Source organism: Gouania willdenowi, chromosome 6 (assembly GCF_900634775.1).
Source record: "Gouania willdenowi chromosome 6, fGouWil2.1, whole genome shotgun sequence".
NCBI lineage: Eukaryota > Metazoa > Chordata > Actinopteri > Blenniiformes > Gobiesocidae > Gouania > Gouania willdenowi.
In genome coordinates this window covers 444,137-456,544 of record NC_041049.1, presented here as the reverse complement: position 1 = coordinate 456,544, position 12,408 = coordinate 444,137, and the positions used below count along the sequence as shown (strand labels likewise).

At 40.1% G+C, this 12,408-nt stretch overlaps 2 protein-coding genes across 4 annotated transcripts in view; one reads left to right on the top strand and one right to left on the bottom strand.

Annotated features, from left to right (window-relative positions):
• The window catches only part of tmem178bb (transmembrane protein 178Bb), a 6,985-nt gene extending 1,716 nt beyond the window's left edge, over positions 1 to 5,269 (bottom strand). For both annotated transcript variants that reach the window (XM_028450982.1, XM_028450981.1), the window contains exons 1-2: positions 4,885 to 5,269; positions 1,454 to 1,567 (exon numbers count right to left, since the gene is read on the bottom strand). In XM_028450982.1, coding sequence (XP_028306783.1) covers positions 1,454 to 1,567; positions 4,885 to 5,269 — 499 coding nt within the window. The remainder of the gene's footprint in view (positions 1 to 1,453; positions 1,568 to 4,884) is intronic.
• Positions 5,270 to 8,795: 3,526 nt separating this feature from the next.
• Positions 8,796 to 12,090, top strand: mrps33 (mitochondrial ribosomal protein S33). Of its 2 annotated transcripts, XM_028451000.1 has the most exons (4): positions 8,796 to 8,939; positions 10,783 to 10,873; positions 10,963 to 11,182; positions 11,817 to 12,090. In XM_028451000.1, exons 3-4 carry the CDS (start codon positions 10,965 to 10,967, stop codon positions 11,920 to 11,922), a joined length of 324 nt encoding a protein of 107 aa, XP_028306801.1. In that variant the 5' UTR covers positions 8,796 to 8,939; positions 10,783 to 10,873; positions 10,963 to 10,964; the 3' UTR covers positions 11,923 to 12,090. The 2 variants fall into 2 exon arrangements, with proteins under 2 accessions (XP_028306801.1, XP_028306800.1); XM_028450999.1 differs by lacking the exon at positions 10,783 to 10,873.
• The last annotated feature ends 318 nt before the right edge of the window (positions 12,091 to 12,408 follow it).

Genomic DNA, 12,408 nt, shown 5'->3' with positions numbered 1-12,408 from the left:
CATCACCATCATCATCACCATCATCATCATCACCATCATCATCATCACCATCATCATCATCATCACCATCATCATCATCATCATCATCATCATCATCATCATCACCATCATCATCATCATCATCATCACCATCATCATCATCATCATCATCATCATCATCACCATCATCATCATCATCACCACCATCATCATCATCACCATCATCATCATCATCACCATCATCATCATCATCATCATCATCATCATCATCACCATCATCATCATCATCATCACCACCATCATCATCATCATCACCATCATCATCATCATCATCATCATCATCATCATCATCATCATCATCATCATCATCATCATCATCATCATCATCATCATCATCATCATCATCATCATCACCATCATCTTCATGTAAACAATGTAATATTACAGATTTAAGTTATCTTAAGTATTAATTTAATCCGTATGGCAGTGGAGAGAAAACTGTTTTTAAATGTAGCTAATTAGCTGTCAAAGACCCTTAGCGCCCCCCAGAGGACATGAGTGTGAGCAGGATGTGTGTGTGTTCTGTGGTTATGTTCAAAGCTCAGTGTGACACGTCTATGATAGACAGTGTGTATAGATGGGAGTGTGAGGCCAGTCATTTTGGATGATTTGTTGATTATACGTTGGAGTTTTGTGCGTGAATGACTGTCTAAGTTACTGTAACAGACTATTATTGATGATATGAGTGAAATGTCAGCTCTCTATATATTCTTTGGTAAAAACATTGCAGAAAGGTGGTATCTAGCTTCCATACTGCTGCTGAGCTGCTCCATCAGTTTTTAAAAGTGCTCGGATCAGCAGAAATCAGCATCAGTGAAAAAGCCTGGTCTCTCCTCTAGTCTGAATATGTGTAATATTAATAATATAAACACTAACAATCTCTGGAATTAAATTATAAACACTTAGTTTGGAAATATCAACAGAGTTGTTTACTTTATATCCCTCTGACCTTTGACCCCCAGGTGTGGGATGTTGAGCTGCTCTGACTTAAATGCAGACGACATGTTTTATATATGTAATAACATATGTGACCAATAAAGGTGAAAGCCCCCATTTTTAAGGACAATATCACAAATTTACAACATATCCTTCACTGTAAAACAAGTGTTAGCTAATGTTAGCTTTAGCATGTGTAGCTAATGGCTCAGTGTGTTTGTGTTGTGTGTAAAACTTTAATGATAATAATGTATGAAGCATCAACACAACCGGTGATCAGCTGATGTAGTGGGCGGGGCCTGAGTAAAGAGCTGATAGAGTTACTGTGTGATATCCCATGATGCATTAGTAATGACTTCCTGTCACTGATGAGGCACCGAGAGAGGGGGAGGAGCCACAGCTCTATGGTCTTTAGTTTCCACTGTGATCATCACACACACACACACACACACACACACACACACACACACAGACTTACGGAGGGCGTGCCACTCGTCCTGTCTGATGGTCTTGGTCACGTTGTACGACAGGTTCTTAGGGATGGAGGCTGAGGAGTAGTGATACTTAATGTTGGAACATCTCATGATAGAACCTATAGAGACACACACACACACACTGAGTACACTCTGTGACACACACACACGATTAAACCACAACAATGAAGGCAGAGCAGAAGCATGTGAGTGATCTTTGAATTATTAACAAACGAAAATAAAACAGGGGGCGGGCCTGGGGCTAGAGGGCGGGGCCTAGCAGTAAGAGGACATCATCTTTACGGCGTCTGATCATGAGCTCCGCCTGACAGGTGTCACACACACACACACACACACACACACACACACACACACACACACACACACACACAGGACGTGTATCAGTGTGTTAATGTGTGTGTAGAGGAGGAGCAAACAGGATCCCTCACACTGGAGCAGGTGAGAGAAAGCCTGACAACACACAGAGCTTTAAAAGAGGGGGAGGAGCCTGAGGAGCACCTGAGAGGAAACATGAGGGAGGAGGGAGGAACAGACCCTGATATACTGGGACTCCAACCAGTGATAGAGAATCACAGGGAGAAGGAAACACCACACACACACACACACACACACACACACACACACACACACACACACACACACACACACACACACACACACACACACACACACACACACACACACACACACACACACACACACACACACACACAGCTGACAGATGGAGTCCTTCCACAGCTCAGCCCTTCATGGCCTGGTTTTAGGAGATGACCCACTTTGTTTCTCCCTCCTCCATCTTTCATCCTTCCTCAGGCCACGCCCACTGAATCCAAGCAGAATGAATCCATCCCCATCATTACACTCACCCTCCTGATGTCCTCACACAGCCCAACACACACACACACACACAGACACACACACACACACTTTACAGTCAAACACTGCAGCCTCACACAGTTATAACATGACATCATAACCTTTGTTTCAGTGACAGAAAACACGTCCTCTGATTGAGAGGTTGGAGGTTTGATCCCAGTCTATACCTGTCTATGTGTCGAAGTGTCCTTGGGCAAGGCACTGAACCCACTGGTGTGTGAATGAGTTGATATGTAAAGTGCAGGGATAGTGATATATTAATCAAGTCCATTTGTGTTGGTTCTGGTTGTGTTGGTTGTGTTGGATGCGTTGGATGTGTGGATGTGAGGGGTCTAACAGAGCTCCCTGTGTGTTCTTTGTGAGTGTAGAAGAAGAGTTCAGCTGTGAGCGCAGCACCAGCTGTGATGAAGATGAAGAGGCTGATTGATGAGCCTCTTCCTCTGCACTAACATCTCTTAATGAGTCATTGATTAAAGACGAACAAACGTCCACTGATGGAAATCAAACACACGTCACACACAGTAACACAAATACACAAAAACAACAACAACAATACAATAATCCTCCCAGTCTGACTCCAAAGCATAGAATGACTATTGTTGTCTACTGCTCCATGCGTAAACATCCTACACATGCCTCTGAGGAAGTAGAAATACTGCCATCATAAGTCCAGTGTTTTCTATGGAGCATACATCAGGTCACATGACCACCTGTGCAGTGCAGCATCTACTTTAAATTCATTCCATCAGCTGTGAGGCTGTGGTGGTGGAGAGGGTGTGTCCTAGGAGGACTGGTCAGCAGGAGAGGGTGTGTCCTGGGAGGACTGGTCAGCAGGAGAGGGTGTGTCCTGGGAGGACTGGTCAGCAGGAGTGGGTGTGTCCTAGGAGGACTGGTCAGCAGGAGAGGGTGTGTCCTGGGAGGACTGGTCAGCAGGAGTGGGTGTGTCCTAGGAGGACTGGTCAGCAGGAGAGGGTGTGTCCGAGGAGGACTGGTAAGCAGGAGAGGGTGTGTCCTAGGAGGACTGGTAAGCAGGAGAGGGTGTGTCCTAGGAGGACTGGTCAGCAGGAGAGGGTGTGTCCTAGGAGGACTGGTCAGCAGGAGTGGGTGTGTCCTAGGAGGACTGGTAAGCAGGAGAGGGTGTGTCCTAGGAGGACTGGTCAGCAGGAGAGGGTGTGTCCTAGGAGGACTGGTCAGCAGGAGAGGGTGTGTCCTAGGAGGACTGGTCAGCAGGAGTGGGTGTGTCCTAGGAGGACTGGTAAGCAGGAGAGGGTGTGTCTCTAACTGTTTTCACCTTTATTTTGATGTAGTTTTGAATCAGCAGCTCAACAATAACACACTTTGGTTTGTGGAACAGGAGGGAGATAGGAACTAATCACTGATAAATAAAACCCAGAAAAACAATAATCATGAATAAATATGATCTCCCTGGTAAAGACAGTAACTCTAACAACTGTTACAATGATAAACTGGTGATATTACAGCAGTATTTACTACGTCTATAAGTCTATAGTATCACCTGTCCTATGAAGCCTGTTCTGTTTACTGAGGACTGTGTTTAATAAGTCTGTGTTAATGTTAATGTTAATGTTAATGTAAATGTTAATGTTAATGTTAATGTAAATGTTAATGTTAATGTAAATGTTAATGTTAATGTTAATGTTAATGTAAATGTTAATGTTAATGTTAATGTAAATGTTAATGTTAATGTAAATGTTAATGTCTGCATGTTGATGCTTCTGTTCATTCAATCTTTTCATTATATCCATGTCTTCGAAGGCTCTTATTAAATAAATAAGGCGGCCATCACCATGTCGTCACCAGCGTGTCATCGCGGCAAGTCGTGCATGCGCAGAACGACCAGAATTAAGTTAAAGGGGAATTAAGTGTTTACAAGATAGAATTATCTAATTTGGAATTAAAATCAGAATAAACCAGCCCCCTCACTTTTATTCTGATTTAAAGAGATCTCAGATGTAAACAAGACTATTAGTGCACCTTATGTTTACTATCGGAAGAAGATGTTAGCCCCGCCTCTTTACCCTTTGACCCTGTTCATGCTACATGCTAAGCTATCAAACTGGACTAGTCTCTGGATGAAGTTCTTCGGTCTGAGAAAGAAGAACATTTAGTGTTAGTAAACAGATGAAGTCCTGAGGGAGGATGAGGAGACGTTCTTCATCTTTAACCCAGTGCTTCTCAAACTTTTATTTCTCTTATTTCTGAACACAAGCCCTTTGTCCCACGACAACAATTTTCTTACAAAACTATGAAAAATAATGTCTATCGATGATAATGAAAACACATTTTAAAGAATCTAACTTTGTAAATAAGTGAATACTTTTGTCTTATAGTGCCATGGCGTAGCGCAAGAGGTACACGTACCCCCATTTGAGAAACACTGGTTTTTAAGCCATGAACCCCCCCCCCCACACACACACACACACACACACACAGTGATCATTGATGCCCTTGGTCGCCCTTTGAACACCATCATCGCGCCCGCGCTCACACATGCACGCGCTTTGACCTCTGACCTCACCTGTCCGGATCAGCTCCTCCAGCTCCGGGTCAAACCCGGGCCGGTAGCACCTCCTCCATAGGCCCATGTTGGTGGAGTTGTACCGGCGGCTGCACTCGTCCGCGGCGCTCATAGCGAACACATGTCTGACGCTGCGGCCCCTGATCTGCAGCTGCGGGTCGCGGCCCTGCTCCGGGCCGGCCCTCAGCGGTAGGCTGTTGTGAGTGTTGGGGATGTAGATGAAGCCCGGGTCCCTGCGGCGGCCGGAGAAGCTCCTGCAGCGGTCCTTGTACCTGCGGGCGTCCGTTTCATACCATCGGTCCGAGGCCAGGGCCACCAGCAGCAGGGCCAGGGCCACCAGGGCCAGGCCCAGCCCCGAGTACAGCAGCAGCCGGCCCGCGGCCATGCCTGCAGCACCAGCTCCCGCTCACACGCACTCACACGGTCCGCTCACATCACATCACCACCGGGAACAGCGGCACACGCACGAGCACGAGCACCGGAGGAAAAGAGAGCTGATGGGAGTGCACGTGTGCGCGTGTGTGAGGATCACCGCATTCCACAGCAGCTCCGAGCCGCAGCGGCACGAGCCGGACCGGTACCGTTACCGGACAGAGTCAGAAACATCAGCATCAGCAGCAGCAGCAGCGACCAATCAGCAGCCAGCATGACGTCAGCATCATCACCCTGCACTGCTGCGGTTTATCTCACTACACCACACACACACACACACACACACACACACACACAGACAGTAAATTAATAATATAAAAACCTCTAACTCAGCGTGTCAAACTTATGGCTCGGGGGCCAAATCTGGCCCTAGAGAGCAAAGTTTCTCAAATGGGGGTACGTGTATTCCTATGGGTACGCGGTGGTACTACAGGGGGTATTTGAGAGAGAGAAAGTGGAAAATTAAATTTAAATGAAGTAAATCAGGAGCTTTTGCCTTTATTTATTGTTATGACATTTGACGAAATAAAAGCATTAAAAATATGAAGTTTTATAATGTTTGTTTTTCAGTTTAAAAGCAATATAATAAATGCAATATCTTTTTTTAATTATTTCTTGCACGATTAAAGTATGCATAGCAGTAGTAAAAGGTAATTCACCTTATCAGATCTTAAGCGTTGACATCATTTACGTATTAATTTGTCACAAAGTCACTTCAATCAGAAATATAGGGGGTACCTGAGAGTACCTAATATTAACACAAAAACATTAAAAATATGGGGTTTTGTCATTTTTATTTTGTTTTTAGTTAAATATAATATGATGATAAAAATGATCTTAATTAGAAACACAAGGGTCAGTCTTGGTCCCACACCAGGAATAATAAAAACTATAGAAATATATCCATTCAGCAGACACGGAATACTGTTTACAATGGATTTCTTTCTAATATGTGTCATTCATTCCATCAATGTGCTTACCAAATAATTCAGTGGTTGTTATCTCAGTCCTTCTAAATACACAAATTTAATGACAGTCAACAATGTTTAGAGGATCACAATTTTCCCACGCCTTAATCACATGACTGCAGTCATTTTAACTCTATTAAATTGTCCAAAGAACCACATTTTCCTGAAACTATTTCACATAATTACTGTTGTGGTGGTTTTGAATGAAATGAGTCATGCTGAAGGGTTAAAGGTCAAATGTGGAAACAGGGTTTATTTCAGGGGTCCCCAATCCTGGTCCTCTAGAGCCCCTATCCAGCATGTTTTAGATGTTTCCCTCTTCCTGATTCAAATGATGACCTCATCATCAAGCTCTGCAGAAGCCTGATAAATCCTGGTCATTTCATCAGGTGTGTTGGAAGAGGAAACATCTAGAACATGCTGGATAGAGGCCCTCGAGGACCAGGATTGGGGACCCCTGGTTTATTTGGTCAAAGTGTGTGAACGTCCCATGAATGTGTAGATGTTCTGTGCTCTCAGGATTTGTCACTGCTGATAGCGCTAAGCATAACAATGACGGAGTCTCTGAAAAGAGACCTTGGTAAATGTTAACAGTACGATAGTATCTGGTCTGTTTAGGGCAGTTTGACCAGGAGAGATTCTGTAATCACATGTTTATCACATGTTACTTCCTCCACATTGAATAAAAAAATGGTCATAAAATCAATGAAATTTAAAAGAGAAAATCCTGCAGGGACTGAAATCCGTGACTTATTGCCTAGATATTGTTTAATGCACCTTACATACTTTATGTATCATTTATATTTTCATGTAAAGTGCAAACTAGGGGAAATTAGTGTTGACATTACCCACTAAGATCAAACTACTTTATATTTGGCCCCTGAACTGAAAAGATTTTTTAAATAAATCAGAATGTTAATTTTTATTAAATATGTTGTGAATAATGATAACAAAACGTACGGAAGAGTATTACGGTTACTGAAGAAAAAAATGTGGAGGCTAAAAAAACCCCAAAAAAAACATCCAGCACTTCACAATAAAAGTCGAAAATTAATAAAAATAAATATCGGAGGTAAAAAAAATTATTTGTGCACTTTAAGAAAAAAGTTAAAAAACTGAATGTCATTTTTTCCTTAAGCTGACTGCTTGTGCAAAATGCCTGAGGAACTGGTTAAACTATACTTTAGAATAATTACAGATGACTCTGCTCACGTGCTTCCTCGTTAGTATCTCTGTCTGTCACACGAGATTACATCATTATTTGTCCTGTGCTTTTTTATACATTTATACAACATGTCATTTGTTGACTATTTCAACTTTTTCTTGAAGTGCATTAATTAATTATTATTGTTTTTCCACTTGTGTCCGTTTCACTCATTAAACAGTGCGACCCCCAGTGGACACGCGAGGAACAGCAGCTGCTCCCGTACAGTAATAATTATTAGAACTGTTAATTACCTATTGACCTCCTGTTAATGTAAAGAACTGCTTACATTTTATTAATTGTATTTTATTTAACGTGATGTGTCTGAAACACTGAGTGTAAATGAGTGTTTGATCAAATGTGTCTAGATTTTGTCATTCAGATGAAATAAAAACCTGTTTGTTTGTTTGTGTTTATTCTGTTTTATTTTGTGTTCTTGGTCAACAGTGGCTCTGCTGTGGTCACTGAATGTCACGGTCACATATTTCTGTGTAACACCGGTCTGTACTCCACACAGTTAGCACACCACAATAAACACAGTAGTAGTAGAAGAAGAAGAAGAAGAAGAAGAAGAAGAAGAAGAAGAAGAAGAAGAAGAAGAAGAAGAAGAAGAAGAAGAAGAAGAAGAAGAAGAAGAAGAAGAAGAAGAAGAAGAAGAAGACTTATGTATGTGTGTTCACTACTGAGCTGTTAGATTGATTGTATATTTATTCTGCCTTACAGACAGTTTGTGATGCTCCTCTGGGTCTAGAGCAGATGTTGTGCTGGAGATTTAGTGATGCCTTCACTGGATAGAGTTGATGAGGTCTAGTATTGGTTTTTCCTGGATCTCATCTCATTCAGGTATTGTGGGGAATGAAGCTGCTGATAAACTAGCTAAGGAGGCTCTGACACAAATGTAATATGTGTTTGTTTGTGTCAGTATTTTTAAAACTACTGTGTATCAACAAAGGCAAAGGGAGAATGAGACGAGAGGCACTATTTTAATAGTGAACCTCGTGTACAGGGCAGTAGACTCCTGTGGTCAACCAGCCAATCAAATCAAGGTCAAATAACCACATTAAGACTGGTGCATTGTGGGCTTTCTGCATATTTAAATACATTTCACATGTTTTACTGTGTCTGTTACTCTGATGAAATGTTATTAAACAACTTTAACCTTTGGACTGACAATGTTTTCAATAAAATCCATGTTTAATAGATAAGTTATGAGCTGTGTTCTCTCTACCAACCTTTGTTTGTGCAGTGATTCTATTGAACAGAAGAGGGCAGCATTACACTTTATTAGAGTACAGTCTGTCAGAAAACATTAGAAGAAGAAGAAGAAGAAGAAGAAGAAGAAGAAGAAACGACTGGTGGTTTTGTGTTCATGTTGAAGGTTACAATTTATAGATTAAATCACAGATTAGATTAAAGTTCGTCCCTCTCGGAGGATCCAGACTCACTAACAGGTAAAACACTGAACATTTACTACTACTTACTGTCTAATATACGCTTTTTTAAGATACATTTACTATTAGTACAGATCTATTTATTATTTAATTGTTCACTTTCACTGTAGAAAACTTTAGATTTTAGTTTTAAAGTTATTAGAGCTAGCTTACATTTATAGAGGAAATACTGTCCGTAATAATAATATTAATAATAAATGTTGTGTTTGGTGATGTGAACTTTTTATTTTCATGTTGACACGTGATTACAGAGATCATGTAGTTTGTTTAGTGGAATTAACAAACAGTAATTATTTCTTGTGCAAAATTAGAAAAATACTTAAGTTGTACTCTGTAAAATATGTCAGATATTTATTCATAGCAACAGTTTTTAAATCACACAATGAAGACACTTTTAACCTTTCAACAGTTTGTATTTTAGTGATTAAAACAGCATTTTTTAAAGATCCAAACCTTCAGTTTTACAGATTTATATGAGAACATCAGCTAGGTTTACACACACACACACTGGGCCATAGATATCTTTAATAAAGGTCTCTATCATAGATATCTATGCCATAGTTAAATTATAAAGTGTGTGAAGGTGACTGATGGTGAGAGAATTACCCAGAGTTCATTGCATTGTGACATATTAAAAACCATGTGAAACCAGCGAATTAGTAACAAAAAACATAGTAATAATTGTGTATAAACACAATAAACACAAAATAAAATGGGGTAAATAAATAAATCCATGTGTTGTGTTAAAGGGGGAGATGACATCACTTTTTCAGTATTTGTCACTCTTTATATTAACAGTTTATGTCTCAGTATTTTGAGATATGTGTAAATCTGTGTGTATGCTTAAATGCCTGTAATTGTAGATCCATTTTGTATCTAAGTCAGTGTTTCTCAAATGGGGGTACCTGTACCCCTAGAGGTATGTGATGGAGAGAGAGAGAGAGAGAGTAAATTAACAAAATGAAAGAGTCAGTGTTGGTCCCACTGTGAGATGAACAGAAATGATAAAAATTATAGAAATAAATCTATTCAGGAGCCACTAAATCAGTGTTTTTGTCGCCTGGAATTTCTGAAAAATTAAGATAGATTTTAGAATGATTTTAAATATTCTTTAAAAGTAAAACAGCACACAATCATAAACATCTGTATTTCTATATTTTCACTTTGTGAAATATAAATCTAGTTCAACTCAAAATATATATATATACGTGTATATATATATATATATATATATATATATTTATATATATATATATATATATATATATATATATATATATATGAGCTGAAACATGATTACCTCATTCAGTGCCAGCAGTTTTTGAGCATTTTGACTGATTTTTAAAGACCCACAGAATATTTTGTACTATGACAATCCGAATTCTGAAACCAGATTCTGAAAGATTAAAGTCTCTAATTTCATCAGAAAATAATGTTTCTAGCTTGTTTAGTTTCGTGGTCTTCAGCATCAAATCTCGTAGCGCCATTTTCTGTCTCATAAACTCCTTTCCACTCCCTCTGAGCTCTGCTCATCACAGGTGATCTCTCATCCAAAGGTGTTCTGCTGCCACCTACAGGTCACCAGTTGGCCACTACATCATTGTACAAGTTAAATATTCACCTTCATCACACTGTCTCCCTAGCAACCCCAGCTGAAAAACACAATTCACATTTATAGACGTGTTTCTTTGGGGTTACCAGAATTTTTTTACATCAAAATGGGGTCACAATCCAAAAAGGTTGTGAATCACTGCATTAAATACTGTTTCATTCCCTTATTTACAAAATGAGATTGTTTAAAATGTGTGTTATCACTCATTCATTCTATCATTTTGATCTATAGATGTTTTTAAATAGTTTTCTAAGCTGAATTTTGGACAAAGGGGGGACTCGGATTCAGAAATAAGAGAGAGGGGGACTCGAGCCATAAAAGTGTGAGAACCACTAATCTAGTAGTTGGTCTACTGTATGTCTCACATGCTAATGTAAGGTCTCTCTCTCTCTCTCTCTCTCTCCTACTCAGCCATGGCGGCGGGTCGGTCCAGCTACGCGTTGCGGATGGCACGGCTCAGTTCTCAGATCTTTGGTGAGGTGGTCCGTCCCACTGACTCCAGGTCCATGAAGGTGGTGCGGCTGTTCCAAGAACCCCCTCTGGCCCAGAGGAAGGAGGTCTACGACTGGTACCCCCAGCACAAGATCTACTACGCCATGACCCAGAAGCTTCGCTTCATGGGCCTCTTCAGGTACGTCCACAGCAGCAGAACTCCAAGCATCTCAGACTCCCTGTGTTTGTAATACAGAATCAGAATCAGAATCAACTTTATTGACCGAGTGTATGAATACACACGAGGAATTTGTCTTGGTGACCTGTACAGTAACACCTGTGGAAAGGGGGCGGAGCCTCTAAGTACTGTCACCAAACGTACAGTTCAATCAGTCTGACCTGATCCATGATTTATCATTAGTTTATCTCAGTTTAAAATCAAAAACGCCACGCCTTACACTCTGGACAAAATGGTAATAATACTAATAATAGTAATGATAATAATAATAATCATAATAATAATAATAGGCCGTTTATCTCAAACATTGGCAGCAGCAGACGAACATATCACATCACATGTAATGAATTATATTTACAGTAGCTGCTGTTACTGATGATGATGATGCTCTGACTGCATCAATAACAAACACTGAGCAGCAGCTACTAACAGCTGGTTTTTATTCACATAGTAAAACAGTAAAAGTCTTGCAGTTATTTTTTTTTCCTATTAAAACATTTGTGCACGTTTTAAAAATGCTAAGAATGCAGAGGTTATATTTGCTGCTGTTTGGATTTAAATAAAATTTTAAATAAAAAGTGTGTTTTTGCTGCAGAGACGAGCACGAGGACTTCAAAGAAGAAATGCTTCGTCTGAGGAAACTGAGAGGAAAAGGAACGCCGAAGAAAGGAGAAGGAAAGAGAGCGGCAAAGAGGAAGTGAAGCTGGACTGTCCATCACAGCCTGTGATTGGTCAACTCAAGCCAATGAACAGATCAAAGCGAAAGATGAAAAACATTTCATTAATCAATGCTCACACATGGAAACTGTTCACCTCACATCAATGTTTGTTACGTTCATTAAAGAATAAATTCTACATTAGTGTTATTAGTAGAATGTGTGGAGTGTTTAATAATGGATTGATTTTATTTTTACTCCAAATTCTGACTTAAATCATCAGAAGAAATGTTTGAGAAAGTAAATGTAATATCATCAAAATAGAAAAGGACAACAACGCTTCCCATAAAACACAATAAGTATCAAATCAAAGGTGAACAGGACATATTCTTTCACTTTGGGGTTCCAGAGTTGATGTCGTTTTACTTTTATATGCATTTTTTTTGCAGAGTTAGTGTTTTGTGTGTCTGACAGTCTGTGCAGAGGATGTTTCCTATTCCTTCAAAATGTGTTCATAGCATCTTTTCAGCT